An 18599-nucleotide genomic window follows, 5' to 3' on the forward strand; every position below is an offset into this window, starting at 1 on the left:
AGTTGCCTAAAATTAAACTTATTCAAAGGGGATCGATATAATTGTCATGAACGCTACACTTTGAACACACAGAAGAGTAACAAGTGGCTAGGCGGTTACGGGTTAGTGAAGCAATATTCGTATTCTAAACGAGGGCGTCCTCTAAAGGAGTACGGCTTACCTAGAGTTGATCCGTTTGTCGCACATGAGAGCACATGGCCCGAAGGAAGCACTTAACGTCTCACCCGAATACGGCCATCACATTCCCCGGCCAAGGTGTGTGACTATGTTGCTCCGTTACCTCCACGCAGTCCAAAGGTGAATTGGTCCAAATTGTCAGATTTCGGGGAAAGCACCGAACAGGGGACCGTACCCGAACGGTAAACATTTTCTGTTTCTTCAATGTTGTGCCTCTGTTACTCCCATTTGTCGGACCCCCTGAAAATTGAACTGTAATGGATGAATGAACCATTCGAGCATCATCACTATAAAAATACACTCTCAAAAATCGCAACGCATCATTGCAGAGCCCCCTGTAGCTTATTTGCTTTCCCATGTAGAAAGTTACCCATCAGAAACTATTCCCACAGGAAGTCATCCCACAAGGTTATCCCAAAGGAAGTTATTCCACAAAAAGCTATCCCACTGAAGGTTGCTCTATAGGGGAATTTCTTAGAACAGGTTTTTTTAAGAGATTACTTCCTTTTTATGGACCGCCCCCCTCCTTTATTACTCTATCTATTCGAAATAAATAGCATGGCCGCAAAGCGGACACCCGAGCTTAAGCTCATAAATAACTAAAGCACTATCATCTTTAACATCATGGATTTTGTATGATATTGATCTGCACATCACATATCCCCTGTAAGCTGGGTATTCGCATGCCCTTTGTCTATTATAGTAAAATATATAGTCTGTATGTATCCCATGTAATTCTGCCAGACCTGCTTTTGCACTGGGTATCGAGCTGGTAAAGCCTCCATGCCTTGAGGCATGTGAAACCGAAGTACTCCTCAAGTACGACTGATACTAGATGACATGTGCCTGCGGACGGTCACATGTCGGAGTAGCCATGTCAGAAACCCCCCTCTTACTGTTGTGTGTGTGTGTGTCTGTCTTTGCCGCGGCTTTGGTCGCTTCATTCATCAAAGCCTGTCGAAACCGTGCTTATGATCGAGACTTGGGGAGTCTCTGCTTGCCCATGCCTTGCAAAGCCGAGAAATCCTGTCATGTATGCCATCAGTCTGAAGCTCTTCGGGGAGTACTTTTTAGATGTCGTTCTTACCTGAGCAGAGGCAGTGGTGGCTTCTCCTCCGGCGGCAGCACCTCCTTCTCCTCCTGCTGTGCCAGCACCGCCCTCGCCAGCTCCAGCTCCTCCCTCGCCAGCTCCTGCACCACCCGCTCCAGCTCCAGCGCCTCCTTCGCCAGCGCCTGCACCACCCTCTGCACCTGCTGCACCACCTTCGCCGCCGGCGGCGGCTCCTCCCTCGGCCTCGCCACCGAAAGAAATTTCTCCATCACCGACCACCAAGGCAGGAGAATAAGCGCCCAGGTTAATATTAAGAGGTGCACCTTGGGTCAGCCACGCAAGTGCGCCCAGGTAGAGAAGGATGCTTCGAGTATACATCTTGTGGGATTGTGAATGGTGATTGTGGATAAATGTGAAGTTATTATAAAGTAGGAAGACGCGGTAATGAGCGGTTCCAGACCAGCTTGACTTGGAGAGAAGAGAATGACAGAATAGAGATGGTTGCTGATTGAAGTTGGGACGAGGGAACACTGGGGATCTTATCAAGGACCCATCCGTTGAAACATCGCGTGCCGTTTCAAGGATGTGCTACCTCAAGCTGCCTGGTTCGTCGTTCATCAGGACTCCAGGCAAGGGTGTCTGCCTATGTGCGCTGCCAACGGTATCCAAATTGAGGGCCGTGAAGACGGTCCGGTGAATCAGTCAGTGTTTGACACCCTTACGAAAAAAAGTCTTGGACAGAGGCAAGAAACAGGAACGCCTGGACTCCGAGACCAGATGGTGCCGAAAAGTTCTGGGGAAGGACTCTGCTCAGACAGCTTGGCGGACCTTGGCTGCAGTAATTGGCGATCCAGCGCCCCGGGTGTCTGACCGACCTCCGCAGTCTTGGGCCATATCAAGCATTGCTATATGGCTTTGTCACCTCCCTAGCCGAGTCATATCATGGAATTATGGTAGCGATGATGCCAAGCACAGGTTTGCAAGCCTTTATGCTGACTCAAGCCCCGACGCACGATCTGCCTCCCAATCAAGGTCAAAGCAACGCTCTACCTTGAATGCCGTAAAGCGCCCACTTCGTCCATCCATCAAAACATTCGCTGCCAGTACTGAAGCGTGCCTAGATATCTGCAAAACAAGCTAAATATAAATTAGTGTCTATTGTTATTTCTACCCGTCACCTAGGCCAAACTATGTTCATCACCCGAAAGTCTGGATCTCGAAAGATCAGCTTCGTCTGAACTACAGGGACCAAAAATATCTTAGAGCAAGCCAAGAGGGCTCATGTTTGGGCTAGTGGGCAGGGATCAGCAAACCTGGCACTGTCTGAGACACGACTCTTGGACGTCGAGCCTCACAGAGCCCGACGCCCACAATTTTTTGCTTAATCGTGGCCAAGCTTTCGCATAAAGCTAGGCTGCACCTCTGCGGGATGACCAAGAGTTTCGCCTATGATCTTGTCACCTCTAGAGTTGTACGCAAGATCTCGCCAAGTCATGACAGTCGCTTCTGGGCCCGCGGAGGCATTAAACGGCCTTGGTCTCTTTTGTCCCACGGACCGTGGCGAATCAGGCCGACTCAGCTGTAACCCGAGCCCAGGCTGTTGTTAGTCCATACCTTCTCCACGCCTAAAAAGTTTGCTGCGTTCAAGAACACTTCTTTTCATGCGTCGAGGTGAACTAGCATGTTAGCTGTCTTTTATCTTAAATGTTGGCTTGATGTAAAGCCTATATTTAGAGACCTAAGCCCACGCTGCAATTGAGTACGGGACTTAAATCTGGTGATATGGCCTAAAGACTTGGTCAAATCGATTCTGTTTACTCGTCTCAGACGTTCGATGGGCTCGCTGTTGCAAGTAAGAGCGTACCTTTTCTAAGCACTCTGGGAAGGGTCATGGGTTTGATCCGCAACGCTTTCCTGGTGTCCTTCACACCAGGAGATCCTCCTCATGTCTGTGAACTGTCTGCAGTGGAAATTTTCCTAGCTTCGTGCGCGGAACTGCCACCCATCTTAGTTTTCAGGATAGCTAGTCGCCCTTTCGCACTTTTGCATGTATAGAGCGGTTTGCAGCCAAACCTCAAAAACTGTCTGTGGGCTACTCATGTGGCAGCTGTCGGACAATCCTCAATCAACTCGCAAGGATCCCAAAAGTCCGGGAAATAGACAGGAATCCCGATGGATGAACTCATTCTAGATGTCCTGTTGGAATAGCCAGGTGAAGTAAATCCAGCTACGTCGTGTCATTTTGCCTCAGTGCTCATTCTATTGTGGTCTCATTTCCAGCCTTATCTTCAGGGCTCTATCCTGGACCTACCTTTTCTCTGTGACTAGACTTGTTACCCCTGATGAGTTGAGTACTCCTATTCGAACAAGCAGAGCAGACAGGGTCTGGCGTCGTCATTCTGAAGTCGTGCATCGTAAACGTCTCTTCGTACTCTGCACAGAAGCTGAAGGTCTGAAATGAGTTGCAACAATTACGAGCCTTTTAAATGGGGATCAGTTCCCCTGGGACTGTGTTTTTTGTGCAATTCTGAGAGCACGGTTTGGAATAGGCCGAGTCTGCACAATGATATCTGCTCATTTACATGCGTAAGGGTGCAGAAACTATGTCCTTTGTTGTAATAGTGATCGAAATACCAGGATAAAGCACTGATAGCCTAATACTCAAGCAGCCAAGTTTGAAGCCGTAGATTTTGAAAACAACGTGCTCGTTCTCAGAGCTATAGCTGCTGTCGTCGTTTTCATAATACCATTCTCGAAAAAGTATGAAGACAATAGTTCAACCTGTCTCGACCCTGACCCTTTGCACACAACGCGGCTTAGAACTGCGAGAAGTAATACCCTTACTTACTTACAATAGCCCATACCTCGCACTCATATAGTATATCGCTTTTCGCCAAACTGGCCACTCCCACAACGGTATCCGGAGGGCGATGACCATCGGCGGTCCTGTCCATGAACTCTATCCATAAGTCACCCCAGCCACGGTCTACCACATCTAGGCGGTCGATTTCTGCATTACCCGTCTCCTTTACGATGTAATGCCTGACCTTGTTGAGCATCATCAGTCAGATGTTTGCCCCTCGAGTGAATACGAATACGCGGAGAATTAATGGTATGAGAAATATACTTGAACAATATCGCGCGGGGTGGCACCAGCAGCGGCAAGTGCCTTATGAATTTTCTCGTACGCAATAGGGGCTTGCTCATGGACTGTGTGGGGGTTTTCAGAGCTGGCGGGGTCGCACCCGGTCATCCCGGCAAGCGTGACGAGTCGGGAGGATGAGAGCAGAGGAGTGACTGCAACGTGGTTGTAGGTCGGCGGTGGTGCCGGTACCCCTTCCGGACTGAACGTGCGTGGCTGAGTCGAGTTGCTTGCCATATCGATAATATTCGGATTGTCTTGTGTTGCTGATCGAGTCGTCATGAAGCCCTCTGTTTGTGGGCCGAATCTTAGCTGCGTCACATTTTTGATCGACGGCTTGCGCCAAGCCAATGAATCGATATGGATTACGCAATCACTACGGGGAACAACTGTCTGAAGTGAGCAACGAGGCGACCAGTGCAGAGAGGCCCGTATCGTCAATGCCTGCATCCAGATGCTGACGCGGTTTGTCCATCCTCACGATGAATTCACGAGATCAGCGTCAAACTGTTTTCCCTGCCCCTCAACAGGAAAAGGAGCAAATCAACACGTAAAGTTCATCCGACTTTCGCTTTCGGTCGGGAAATTTTTGGTCTTCCCGTCGTGGGAAAGGCCGCGTGGTCAGCCGGCCAAAGCATGAAATTGCCGGGATCCTGCCGGGGTGTATAAACACAGACAACGTTGTATTGCTAAGGAGATCGCCGTTACCCCTGACCTCTCTGCAGGTTGATCAACTTGTAGTATATCGCTTGGTTCCTCCCATGGAGCAGTTGTGAATTCGAAGTGTCGCGTCCTGTGGAGTCAAACGCGTTCAGTCCCTCGTGAATATTAATGATGATCTCCCGCATGGATCACTATAAACCCACCTAGTAGGCGAGCCCATTGAATTCTCTTTCTGCTAGAGCTACCGGAAACAATACATATGGGTCACTTCAGGCCGAGCAATGAATAGTCGGTGGTGCATGCGTAGTCTCTCGATACCTAGGTAGTACGTCGCGCTCGAGGTCACTTCCTGGCCTAGAGCGTTGGGTTGATCATTTGGATACGCGTGTTACATTCAGGGGAGCTCTTCGTAAGCTTCCGTATGGCAATATAACAAAGAGTTGAGTTGCATACGGGGTTTAGTGATGACGAATTCGGTGCCGGTTTGTGGGCGGCCCAGAGACCCTCGCGAGTAATAGCAACAAATTGCACAGCAGCCTTTGGGTTCTTCATCCACAAGATATCTCTCACTATCAATGTTCGGCATATAAGGAGGACTCTACAAGTGTGATCTGTATTGAATCCTTTGGTAGATTCTCAAGCGCCTCCACTCTCGTTGCCCTCATCGGCGCACACACTCTTTCTCAGTCATTCGTTTGCTTAGCTGCATTCCTTCGCTATGTCTCACTCGATTGCTCGCGTTCTCCTTTCTGGTCTTCTTGCAGTCTCTTCGTGTTCTCATGCGTATCTATTACCTCGACAAGACACCGAGGCGTGCACCTCGCTGAACCAGAGAAAATCATGGTAGGTGTTGCTCCTCACTTCTCCGTGGAGTCTCCCTACTGACTTCAGGTGGCAGGACTGCCCTGACTACCGAAGAGAAGCAGGCTTACATCGAGGCTGAGCTCTGCCTCATCAACTCGCCTCCAAAGACCGGCACAATTGAAGGTGCCATAACGCGGTGGGATGAGCTTCACTACTCGCATATAGTACAGACAAATGTGGTCCACGACACTGGTTCTTTCCTGCCTTGGCACCGGCTTTACATGCGGGCACACGAAATTCTCTTGCAAACCGAGTGTAACTATACAGGGGCTCAGCCGTACTGGGATGAGCTGTCAACTACTGAGGACATAGCCGCTGGTATTGCATTCAACGAGTCTGCGTTGTTTGATCCTGACTCTGGATTTGGCGGCACTGGGACCGGCGATGATCTTTGTGTGACAGACGGCCCATTTGCCAATCTGACCCTGCACATGAATCGGACAAGTAACTACGCCGATTACTGTCTTAGCCGAGACTTTAGTCCGACGTCCATTCAGAATGGCAACAGCACTTATGTGGACGCATGTTTCGCGTCTTCCAACTACTCCGAAGCCTGGCAATGCTACAAGTCCAAGCCGCACACCGCTGGCCACGCAGCCATAGGCGGAACGGTAAGTGACACCCTCAATCAATTTCTTAGTCATGAAATATATCTTATTGAGTGAGGATGTGGAGGTTCTGACGATTGTATCCAGATGCTCGACGGTTCGGGAAGCCCTGGAGATCCACTGTTCTTCCTACACCACACCAATCTCGATCGGCTCTGGTGGGAATGGCAGCAGGTCAACTTGACGGCTCGGCTGACAGATATGACTGGCCGCAATGTGCCTCTCGCAAACTTTCTTATCACAAACGAGGTTCCATACCCTAGTGCTGCGGTACTGGACTACGATGGAGATCCGGGCAACACGACGACTCTCAACCATACGCTTTGGATGGTTGGAATCATCCCAAATGCTACCATTGCGGAGGTGATGGACCTTGGTGGTGATCTTATTTGCGCTGAGTATATTTGACGATGTGGGGAGAGGCGATGTCAATATGGAAGCGTATGTGGAATCTTGGAATATTCTGAAAGGGATGTCTTATGAAACTTTATCGAGTAGAAACATCCAACCAATTCCACCAGATAATTTCTACACAGCTTATTCCATATATGCTAGCTCATAGAGATTACTCGCCAGGTCTTCTTGCCGGAGTCCACGTTGCGAGAGGTGTATGAATACCTCAGAATCTTATCGTAGGTCTTGAAATAAAAAATGAACTTTAAAAGGTTACTCTAGCATTGTTCGGTCTACACGTGAAATTGTCTATCTATTTCTGTATATATACAGCTATCATCTCACAGCTGGCTATCCCACAGCTGGCTATCCCACAGCTGGCTATCCCACAGCTGGTTATGTTGGAGTTGGTGATACTATGACTGGTTATCCTACGGTCATTTATCCGATAGAAAATGATTATGTAATTGAATAAGTTATCGGAAAGGATACCTGGGTGCTATTATATCGCATTATTTCGAAAGGCGATACACCTGGAAAGAATGAAACTTAACCTTTACACACGATGTCTGAGATCATGACTGCCTACTTTAAAAACTAATGTCGATCTCACAAGTGGTAATCACGTTTTCTTAAAGCAATACAGCTGGTATAGCACATTCAAGACTTTCACAGACTTTAAATGGCAAGCCAGTCTAATGACCTCTCAGTAGCCTGCTTTTGCTAAAGCAAGCCGACGATCAGGCCGTGCACATTAGGAGTGGCGAGTAGAGGAAGACATTCTGCGAGGCTGAGCACGAAGTAATTTCTGAAGAAACGTAGGCACGCAGCAACAAGTCAAGCCGTACAGAACTGGAAAATCTGCTTATTTAGACGCACAGCCATATCCTATACTCTACGATCATCGTTGCCTAACTAATCATTCCAATATCAGCTGCGAAGGCAGTGCGGTTTCCATGACCCTGCTTCTGAGTACCTTATAAATGAGCACAGGTACATTATTTGTTCCAAGTAGAAAGAATTGATAAACACCTTGTCAACGTTAACTGAACACCTGACTAAACTTATTCATTTACTTGCTGTGGTTCTCATTGCCAGTGTGGTGGCCTGGCGGCCTCGGAGCGCGGGTGCTCCTTGATGCCTATTATGTTCGACTCCAGCCTACCTTGGTGTTTCTATTATTGTACCTGCCAATAAATGGTCTCAAACGCTTCGTTACATCTCAAAATAATCGTGAAGGTGTTCTCAAATGACGTACAAGGGAGCAGATCTGGAGAAATGTCCAAACTCGCCCTGGACATTGATGCTATATAAAACATATGTTTTTCTAATTTTAACAACAAAAGCCCGGCTAGCTCAATGGCTAGAGCGTGGGACTTTTACGTAATCAACGTTCAAGAGTAATCCCAAGGCTGTGGGTTCGGTTAGTGGAATCCTAAAAAAAGTTCTCATCCAATTTGTACTAACAGTGTTTCAGAGTCCCACGTCGGGCGGCCAACACTTTTTGAACTTTTTAAGCTGTAGATCTTGAGTTCGAACCCTTCTCAAGACGAGCAGTAACTTGGGCTGGGAAGAGGTAATGTTCATAAAAATAAGTAGACAAATGAATTTGAAAGTTTTCATTAATCTTCGGATTTTGTCCTTCTCTAGCACCTTTCGGGCTTTTCACCTGAGCTTGGACATGCTGACGTCTGTGACAGTAGTCGAAGTCTACGAGTTTTGGGTAATCTGATGTCGCAGGATGCTTGGCAAAATATGATGTGCCTTATTAGGGCTGGACATGATAGAACCGGGTCTTGGAAATGTTGATATTCTCGCGCTACGCATACCACATCTCAGATCATCTTTTTCAAGAATTCGCCACGGTTCCGCCAGGTACGCTTCAAATTTCTTCCTCCCCAGACCTACTCTTCCGGGCCTCAGAACCGATGTATATTGGGACCATAATGCCTTGATATATATAACCACCAGTATTTGATGCTTTGGAACTTACAACACAACCGGTATTTGACATAAGTCCACATGATCATACACTGATATCCATTCGACAGACTCGAACCGGCTTACTCAACGCTGCTTTTAAGCAGAGTGGAGTACTAGCAAAGATATAGGCATCTCCTCCACACGGCTACAGTCTATTGCGAGACTGTTCAGCACCGGCAGAGTCAGATTCGTTATATCTGTGTTTGCAGTCATGCAACCTCAGCCAATTCATTTCTCAAGCATTTGCATCCGGTATTATATGAGTGCTTTGTTGGCTGTCATGCCCCGTAGCTATAAGAAAAGGCGGCGAGCCGGAGCTTGTTGCATTAGTGTCGCGACCCCGCTGTTGCATGGGGCACACCCGAACACATTCATCTCATAGCACTGTAGGACGAATTTGTAGTTAAGGAAAATACTCTGAGATCTGACATATGTGAGAAGGGAAAGGAATGCCTAGGTATGAGGGAGACAATCTTCGTTGGCTGACTGATCACTCGCACTTGAAATCTATGTTCTGAATGTGCAAAAAATTGAAGGCCAGTCTCGATCTAATCAACCCTGGCCGTAACTAAACTCACGCCAAGGCGCTCCGATGTGACCGGGCGGCTTCCAGCATTCGTGGCGCGTCTGACCACACGCAAGACTACAATCGCCGTGACTGCTTCCTGCACTCTTCCAGCAGTACATCATTTCACCTAGTGCCGAAGCAAGTAATTATCAAGGCGACCACGTGCGCCTGATCACAATGCAAATAGATGGACCCCACACGGAGGAGGAAGCAGCCCGCTTCTGTGCCGCTTTGGAGCGCAACACCACCCTGATGGAAGTCCTGCGCCGCGCAGCCACCCTGAACCTTCCGGGCTGGTACCTCGCGGCCGGCGCTTTAACCCAATCAGTCTGGAATTATATCACCCACCAAGATCCCGAGAAAGGCATCGACGATTACGACCTCATCTACTGCGATGACTCAGACCTATCCTGGGAAGCGGAGGACTTCGTCATTCAAGAGGGCATGAGAATTTTTGCAGACCTGCCCACAAGAGTAGAGATCAGAAACCAGGCTCGAGTACATCTTTGGTATCCGCAGAAGTTCGGCATCCCGTGTCCACGACACACTTCGACCGAGGGAGCGATAACATCATGGTTGTCGGGGACGGCGTTATTCGGTGTTCGGTTATTGGCTGATGGTGACTGGAAAGTGTTCGCTCCCTGGGGCTTTGCGGACATTCTCAACCTGACCGTGCGACCGAATCCCGCAAGTGGAAATCGTACAGTATATGAGAAGAAAGCCGCGAGGTGGCAGGCTATCTGGCCAGATTTGAAAATCATTCCGTGGCCAGCGACTCCCTCATTGGATGCACAAGAAGAGGAGGAGGAGATTTGTTAGAGGGACGCAAATCGCTGCGGGCATACATGAAGTAGATAAAATCCCTGAACTTGAGTTTTAGACCTGCAAATACTGGGTGTCGTGCTCACCTGTGTAGCTGGTGGACACAGACCCCGAAATCCAATACGTTTAATTAATTGAGTGTTCAAACCTCTCCGGCTCGAGTCTGAATCAATTGCATAATCAATGATCTTTGACCCTGCGTATTATCAAACTTGGGTACATGCATTGGCATTTGAGATGCGCTTGGTATCAAGTCTGTGTGCTGTCCTTACAATCCCATGGCTCATGATTTCTCATGTATTTTCCACCCTCAGCTTATCATGTGTCGGCATTATATAGAGTGGGAAGGAAGGCCATCGAGGTGCAAACTCATAATGAGAGACTACGATCACCGAAACTTTCAGTCTGTCACAGAACTATAGTCTTACTCAGTTTAATAGCTGAGATTGTGTATTATCAAGATGTGTGATTCTCCGCTCGTGATACACTGGCATGTATCGCGCTCTTGATAACAACCGATATCATAGTCTAGACGGTTGGTAGGATAACCAACCATGGGATAACCAGCCAGTGGAAACACCATCAGTGGTCGGTTCCACTGAAATTGATATCGTGGTTCCGAAGTATTGCTACGTCTCAAATATTGTGTCTCGTGCGATGTCGTGTTACAGCTGCCCGTATTCGTCGCACATCAGCTGACTCAACATCCTCAAAGGCGTCCGGTATCTTATGAAATGATATCTAGGGAGAATTTAGCGGCGAGAAACTCAAAGTAATTGTTGTATGGTGCAGTCCACCTCCACGGTGCTGATCGTACCTATAAGTAGATGCCGCGAAAGCGTGAAAATCTCTCTCAGCGTGACTACTGACGCAGAACCTCAGCACCAGGCTGATCAGCAATACTTCATATCCGGCGTCCTCGTTGCTATAGCAGCTGGCGCTGTCGAGCAGGTGGTGCTCTCGTCCTGCTCTCAAAATGGGCTCGAGTTGTCCGCCTTGGACATGCCCAGGCCTACGCCGACGCCTACGGCGACCCCGACTCCGATGAGAAAAAGTAGAAGCACCAGTATAATAAAGAAATTAGACCGCTTTATTCCGCAAAGAATAACTCTTGATTTTGGCTTTTCAGGCACGTCCTCATCGAAGGCCGACTTTAGGTTTCCAGGCAACATTGGCGCCCCAGGATCCGAACCTATCGTCCTTCCAGAGTGATCCGTGAAGCCTGACAGGCCTGAGATGTCAGAGAATACGGTATCTCTTGCTAACGGTGGCCTTGGTGCATCTTGATAGCGCTGAGATGGATGCGTGATGACCGGGGGTTGTGATGTGCTGTCCTCGGACATCGGCAAAAGCGGGACCGTCCCGAAGTACCCGTCTTCGTTGTTTTGACTCGAGCTATCGATGTGCTTTCTTGAATTATCGCCGTCATGATAGCCTGGGCTCAACTTGCTGGAAGGACTAAGTTCTCCGGCGGCAGGGACTGCATCGTATCTGGAGATCGAAATGGATCCTGGCGATTGTCTGGCAGTCATGCTCATTTTCTTCGCTCGCTCACGCAAAACACAAAAGAACGAGTTGGAAATACAGCGTCAAATATTCGAAAAATTTGCGAGAAGGAGACGTGTTGAAACTCAAAAAGGAGTGGAAAGATGATGTTTCAAGATCTCTGACTGTAAAAGAAAAACGTTGTGGAGCCGCTGACGCTCGCTGAACCAATTTCATACACGTCAACGTCCACGGCCCTCGACCCACTTGCCCCTTTCGACACATTCCCCGTGGACCGTTGTCCAAGGGCTCTTGATTCGGCGATTTAACGCCGTCATAGTCGATCCACACCCGTGTCCGCGAAGCCAGGCCAACGATAGCCTGAGCATTCGATGCCCGCGTCTTCAACTAATAATGAGGAGCTGCTCACCGCTTTTACAATCACGAAGACGCGGATCGTGACTTTGCAGCACGTTCTGCGAATCGCCGCTATCTCATCAGACTCATGGATTAATTCGATGTGCAATGAGAAACATGAGGAAGAACTTCTTTGGCCAATTTGGTTGAGTCATTCTTGAGTAGATATCGCCGAGAACGACGAACTATATCATTCCCTGGTCCCCTTCTATTCTCTTGGTACTACTACCAAGCGGAAATCATGTCTCACAAGGCCTAGTCCACAGAGCAGCCTATCTGAGAGTGATAGCCGTTCCGGCCTGGCGACAGCGAACACCACTAAGCTTAATCAAACAGGCGTATCAGGTTGATTCTAGTTTTCAATAATTGAATTCCGCCCTGTTACAATACACACAATGCTGCAGTACATCAATCTTATAGATGGTTCATGGGCGCCCCTAAGCCCCATTACAACTTGCTCTTCGTCCGTGACTGGCCCCGCTCATCCTTGTATGTAGCTAGTTGGTTTCTCTTGCTGTCACCACCGTGCTCAACCGCAACAGGGGCATCGAAAATGCTGGCCCCAGGCTTTTCCTTCCTCTTGTCAGCCTCGACGTAGTTCCTCTCTCCCTCGCCAAGATAAATCTGTCGCGGCCTCCAAATCTTTACGCCGGAAGGATTGAGCATTTGCTGTCTCCAGTGAGCGAGCCACCCGACGCATCGGGGCACGGCAAACAGCACCGGGTAGAAATCGAGGGGAAAGCCCATTGCTTGGTAGATGAGGCCAGAGTAGAAGTCGACGTTAGGGTAGAGATTTCGCTTCCTCATGAATTCGCTCTTCCTCGCATAGTCTGCGAGTGTCAGGGCCGTGTCGAGGAGCTTGTTCCGACCTGTAACCTTGAAGACCTGCTCTGCAAGTTGGCGGATCGCTGTTGACCGCGGGTCGACGTTCTTGTAGACTCTGTGGCCAAACCCAACCAAGACACGTTCCCGCTTTTCCACCTTCTCCATGAATGCCGGTACATTCTCTGGAGAACCGATCTCAATTAGCATGCGGATAGCGCTCTCCGAAGCGCCCCCATGAGACGGTCCATATAGCGCAGCACACCCAGCTGCGACCACAGAGTACGGGTCGACCAAGGAGCTTCCAACTTGCAGAACAGTCGCAGTGGAGCAGTTCACTTCGTGGTCGGCGTGGATGATGAATAGTGCATCTAAGGCCTTTTCCAAGACAGGATGAGGCTGGTATTCACTGCCCGAAAGATTGTCGAGCATGTAAAGGAAGTTGCCGGCGTAGGACAGGCCATGAGCAGGTCGGTTGAACGGCCGGCCTTGGCGCATCCTATACGAAGCAGCTGCCAAGGTTGGTGCCTTGCCGATAATCCTGAGGATTTGCTTGTCGAGCAATTTTAGGGACTCTATATCCCCAGACGCAGCGTTTGTGTACAGCTTCTGGCCTGCCAACGACGGGTTTGACTCGGGGGCGAACGCACCAAGGGTTGCGAACGCGGATGTCATCATGGCCATTGGGTGTGAATCGTACCGGAACGACTTGAACATATCCTCGATGTCCGTGTGGACGTAGGTATGGTGCATGACTTCATTTTGCCAGCTCTGGGCCTGGGCAGTTGTCGGAAGCTCTCCGTACAGTAGCAGAAAGGCACTCTCCAAAAAGTTGCTCTTGTCGACAAGCTGCTGGATGGGGTACCCCCGATATCTCAAAATGCCGTCCAAGCCATTGATGTAGGTGATCTTGCTCTGGACGACAGCTGTGTTCATGTACGCCGGGTCATAAACACGGAGCCCTTGCTCCGTCTCATCCTCCGCTCTGTCGCCATTTGCCTGGGCTTTGATATTTTTGAAATCGGTGGCGAGGATGGAGTTGTTCTTGATGGGGACTTCGTATGTCTTTCCTGTGCGGTTGTCGACAACTGTCAGGGAGGGCCGTTTGCTGATGGCGACCATGTTGCTCAGGGTTGTTGGATGACGTGTGCGCGGGAATCCCTGGGCCTTTCGTCTTTGTCTTTCTTTGCCTTTTCGAACAGAGGCAGACGATGAGATTTGCGAGAACAAATGATATAGCAATGAGCAGGATGTAGAGCAAAATAAGAACCAGCTGGCATGTGAAGACGAGATGAGACGCCACGAGGATGTTGGGAGAATCCGGAGACCTGTCAGCGTCGCCGAGCGTAGCCGCTTTTCCCGGACCTCGGCAGAAACTCGATTCGGTTAGACTGCAACCTTGACCTGGGCTCCATCATAACTAGCGACCCCTTTCCTCTACCCACGATTGACATAAATCCATTCCTGTTACCATGACATTGGTTGACCGTCTTCTTGAGGCCCGCCATTCTTACTGGTGACGTCTTTCGAGGTCACAGGCCAGCAACGAAGTCGGAAAAGTCAGGGTGGATACGCCTCATGTCATAGGGTCAAACCCGAAGCACACGCGCCGACACCCTCCCCCTGTGTTGGCATCAAGAGAGCTGAATGATCTGTTGACATGATTGCCTCATCTGTCTCCCCGGATCTCATCACTCAGTGGTCCCTGTCTTGTCCAGATATTCATGCCTATCTTCTGTCCCGTCGTCACCGGTAATCCAGCGTGCAGTGTCCTCTCATCACCCATGCCGTTTGGGAATAGATTCTCCCAGTACACCGCGTTGCCCTCGATAGGCCTAAAAGTCGCCCCATTCTCATACGGTTCGTCGCAATCCACTATGGAGCACCAGCGAGAATCTCTCGGCGCCTCGAGAATGGGGAAGTTCGTCCCTCCCCCGGTCGTGTCGTTCGACACGTGCACGTACGCGAAGAAGGACGACACCCGATTCCCACCTAGGTCTGCTGTGGCGTGGGAAAGATCGGTGAACCAGTCGGTATGGAAGTGATATCGCTGTCCTATGCCGTACTTGACCAGCTGTAAGGGTTCAACGTGGCTTCGCTGGACATCATAGCCTTGGAAAGCAAGTGCGCGGTCCTCGATGCACCTGACAACATCATCCGGTGCCACGGAGGTGGATTGTGATGTTCGCACGGAGTGTTCGCCATCGGCCCCTGTGACCCCGGAACGGGAGAAGCTATCTTTGCTACAGAGTAATGGATCAGAAATGAGCTCAAGAGCCCTGAAAGGCTGGTCGCACTCACGTCACTTCCTGCAGGTGAGCCCTCTCTTTTGGGGTGATGAAATTGTGAAGGTATGCAACCAGCGGTGACTTGGATACCAGCGAAACGGTGTACGGAGGGTGTTCGCAGATGAAGTCGCCTTTTATCGGTTTCTGAGTTGCACTTGCTCCGCTGACAAGAGCAGCTGCCAGGATGACCCACTCCAAAATATTCATACTCGTGGCTTTCATTGTAAACAATCGAACTTGGACAAGAAGTTGAGTGACGATGTGGAAAGCTTGCTTCCTTGGGCCGGCTGCCAAATACGTTTTGAGCACTTGAGACCAGCCTGAGTGCGGCGAGGAACCTCAAATGTGCAAATGTAGATCTCAAGTGAGTCTGTAAGGATTCATGAGTGAAACAATACTGGGCCGCCTCCGAGTTGCGGCTGAAGTCTCATCGCCGCTCCCAAGTCAGCACATCAGGGGTCGGATCCGTCTGATCATCAACTGGCGCGACCCCTGGTGCTGCAACCTCGTCCGATCTTGGCCTGAGCTCCTTCAGCCCCAATCCTTGCAACCCCAATATTCGCACCTTAGAAAAGAAGCTTTTTTCCAACGTAGTCTTATTTTCTAAGACATCCAGAATCCGGCGATGAGAATTTTACTAGGACGGTGCATGTAGTTCAACATAATGAGAATCACCTCCACGTGTTCACTGATCAGTCTCCTGGGTCATACGGCCTTGGCGAAATGGCCGACAGTCGATGAGGCTGGGGTTCGGGAGGCCATCAACACCAATGAACATACTTTGGTAGCATGTAAGTCGAGCAACTACATCAGACCGTCTTCGGGGCTGGGTCTAACTTGCTGTCCTTTATAGATGTCCTGGTACAGTTTCTCCATCCAAATTTGTCTAAATTCTCCGCTGACTGACCCGGGATTCGCGCACAGGCAAATGAGTAAGAAATATATTCCCAAGTCTCCCCAGCGATAGGAAAGCTCATTTTTAGCAGTGAACCACACACAAACCTTGAGAAGGAATGGTCGTCGGTGCAGAAATCAGCAGAAAAGGACACGGTGCTTACAGTGGACTGCTCAACCCGTGCAAAGCTTTGCGGCGAGTTTAACATCGTCTCCTTCCCGACCATTAGACTTCACCAAAAGGATGGCACATTCGAACGCTATCGTGGACCACGAAAAGCTAAAGAGTATGTCGTGGCGCATCTTCCACCGTTCCAACTTGACGTTCTGCTGACACAGGTTGTCAGAATAAAAGCGTATCTTCAGCGCATGAAGAGATCACCAATATCTGTGGTCAATGAAAACAACATAACCTCGTTTGCGACCACAGACGACGTGATATTTATCGCTCAGTTCTCTGAGAAAGATCAGTACCTTGAAGACCGTTACACTGATATGGTCCATCAATATCGTGACCGATACTCTTTTGCCGTCGGACCAGTGGCAGCCGATAGCTCGTCGCTTCAATGCATCAATAACGGAAATCAGGAACAGTTCTCCACAACACAGCTTTCCAACCCAGCATCGATTGAAAATTTTATCAAGCAATGCACACTTCCCTTGGTGCCAGAGTTAACTCGGCGTAACGAAGCCGAGTACATGCGGGTGAGTTCCTTGATCTACGACCTAGATGCGCCCGGACCACAGGCAGGAGGCTCTGACCATGATTCTATTATTTTTAGCTTGGGAAAAGTATCGTACACTACTTCGTGTCCGCCGACGAGGATCGCGACGCATACGTTGCCGATATCAAACCTCTCGCCAAGAAATTCAAGGAATATCTCATATTTGCCACCACGGATGTCAACCAATATCTTGAGATGCCGGCTGTCATGGGCCATAAGGCTGCGTCTGCAAAGGTGCTTGCAGTGTCAAGCCCCAGCAACGGTGGTGTCTATCCATATAGAGGCGGTAAGGACCTGACCTCCGAGGTGGTGGAGGCGTTCTTGAATGATATCAGTGAGGGCAAGGTCAAGCCCTGGGACGGTATGAACGCGCATGATGACGGGCAGATAAAGCATGAGGAGCTGTAAATTCAGAAACCCAGATCGTACCGCGAGCCACAATGTCGAAAGCAATACCACACCAGCAAAACCAGGAGGCGAAAAAGGAGAAGCCTTCCCAAGCGCAGGAATCGAAACATAGTTATGAATGGGTTCTTCCATTTTGATGGAATCTATCATTTAGAATTAGTAGCGAAATGCCTATGGCTGCCAATTCGCCTGAGGGCCGTCAATTTCTCTCGCCTGAGTGACAAAGGCCTATTGTTCTCACGCTCTCTTTTTATTCAGCTGCTAAGCCCTTTCGACTGTTTCAGAATGGTGTGCAGGTGGGAATCATTGGTCGAAGTACTAATCACAAGATATTCCATTCCAAAGGAATATCATTGCCCTCTAAGCAGCTCCTGCTGCGATATCTGGATCGCACGTCCGGAATTCCGTCTCAACGAAGATTTCAATACCGCTCTCGTCAACCGGCCCGGATACAAAAGTACCATTTGGAATCGCCAGTTAGACGTGACCCAATCCACTTTGCAATCCCCAATTGAGATGATCGCTCCTGAGTTTGCGTGTCTTCGGCAGCGCTGGGGACTGTACGCATCAGAAACTATGCCCAGAGCTTTGAATTCTTTCTAATCCCAGATTATCCAGCCAAAATTGGAGTTATCAGAAGCAGCATTCTCGTCGGCATCATGTTTGGTGTCATCGTGAGTCTTGTAGCCTTTCTAGCTAGCCTTGCCAAGGTCTAAGCAATCTGAGAAGATCGCGCGCCTGGAGAATTTGTTAGACCATTCCTGCTGTTCCTCGAATCCGTTTTGTTGGCTTCGATGATCATTCTCATGGTCTTTGACGACTCCCCTTCAAAGAGCACTGGTTACAAACTGCCGAGGCATTATGAGCAGCCAAGCCTGTGAGTGTGCAAGAGCTCGAGAGAGGCACTGCATCAGCGCTCTGGTAGAAGACAAAGATGACCAAGAACTGACCATATATCGCACCATATATCACAGGAAGCTTCATCGCGATGTCTCTGCAGAAACTCCACGCGCAACGCCAAGAACGTGTGTTTTCATTGGTAATGATCCGTGACCGTGGAGTATGAGAAGTGTTAGGAGCACAATTGAGTTGAGGGAATTCGCCGATAGCTAAGCCGCCCTGACCGTACCTGAGCAGTCCGATATTTACTATATAGAGCAGATGGGTTTGAAATTTGCGCATGAGGACCAACATGGGGCCGCCGTCAGCTAGTGGGTAAGTCGAGATCCGACACCTCGGAGCATCAAATCGTATCCCCTCAGCATGCGATCTCCGGCACTTCGCTGTGA

At 49.4% G+C, this 18599-nt stretch overlaps 7 protein-coding genes across 7 annotated transcripts; 3 read left to right on the forward strand and 4 right to left on the reverse strand.

Annotated features, from left to right (window-relative positions):
• Positions 1-1124: 1124 nt before the first annotated feature.
• On the reverse strand, positions 1125-1497 carry J7T55_006618 (uncharacterized protein; the record flags this gene model as incomplete). The annotated part of the gene is made up of 2 exons (XM_053130654.1): positions 1125-1203; positions 1265-1497. 2 exons carry the CDS (start codon positions 1495-1497, stop codon positions 1125-1127), a joined length of 312 nt encoding a protein of 103 aa, XP_053001382.1.
• A 2224-nt stretch (positions 1498-3721) lies between these two features.
• J7T55_006619 (uncharacterized protein) lies at positions 3722-4607 on the reverse strand (the record flags this gene model as incomplete). The annotated part of the gene is made up of 3 exons (XM_053130665.1): positions 3722-3736; positions 4081-4275; positions 4356-4607. 3 exons carry the CDS (start codon positions 4605-4607, stop codon positions 3722-3724), a joined length of 462 nt encoding a protein of 153 aa, XP_053001383.1.
• Positions 4608-5751: 1144 nt separating this feature from the next.
• Positions 5752-6913, forward strand: J7T55_006620 (mino acid transporter; the record flags this gene model as incomplete). The annotated part of the gene is made up of 3 exons (XM_053130676.1): positions 5752-5876; positions 5932-6508; positions 6593-6913. The coding sequence occupies 3 exons, from the start codon at positions 5752-5754 to the stop codon at positions 6911-6913; spliced, it is 1023 nt and encodes a 340-aa protein (XP_053001384.1).
• A 2713-nt stretch (positions 6914-9626) lies between these two features.
• Positions 9627-10268, forward strand: J7T55_006621 (fad binding domain protein; the record flags this gene model as incomplete). The annotated part of the gene is made up of 1 exon (XM_053130687.1): positions 9627-10268. The coding sequence occupies one exon, from the start codon at positions 9627-9629 to the stop codon at positions 10266-10268; it is 642 nt and encodes a 213-aa protein (XP_053001385.1).
• Positions 10269-12620: 2352 nt separating this feature from the next.
• Positions 12621-14117, reverse strand: J7T55_006622 (peroxysomal citrate synthase; the record flags this gene model as incomplete). Its single annotated transcript, XM_053130699.1, has 1 exon — positions 12621-14117. The coding sequence occupies one exon, from the start codon at positions 14115-14117 to the stop codon at positions 12621-12623; it is 1497 nt and encodes a 498-aa protein (XP_053001386.1).
• A 547-nt stretch (positions 14118-14664) lies between these two features.
• On the reverse strand, positions 14665-15505 carry J7T55_006623 (oxidoreductase; the record flags this gene model as incomplete). The annotated part of the gene is made up of 2 exons (XM_053130710.1): positions 14665-15238; positions 15297-15505. The coding sequence occupies 2 exons, from the start codon at positions 15503-15505 to the stop codon at positions 14665-14667; spliced, it is 783 nt and encodes a 260-aa protein (XP_053001387.1).
• A 442-nt stretch (positions 15506-15947) lies between these two features.
• On the forward strand, positions 15948-17310 carry J7T55_006624 (protein disulfide-isomerase; the record flags this gene model as incomplete). The annotated part of the gene is made up of 5 exons (XM_053130721.1): positions 15948-16074; positions 16137-16144; positions 16208-16215; positions 16270-16882; positions 16960-17310. The coding sequence occupies 5 exons, from the start codon at positions 15948-15950 to the stop codon at positions 17308-17310; spliced, it is 1107 nt and encodes a 368-aa protein (XP_053001388.1).
• Positions 17311-18599: the final 1289 nt, after the last annotated feature.

This window comes from Diaporthe amygdali, assembly GCF_026229845.1.
Source record: "Diaporthe amygdali strain CAA958 chromosome Unknown NODE_1_length_4327563_cov_65_473760, whole genome shotgun sequence".
Lineage (NCBI taxonomy): Eukaryota > Fungi > Ascomycota > Sordariomycetes > Diaporthales > Diaporthaceae > Diaporthe > Diaporthe amygdali.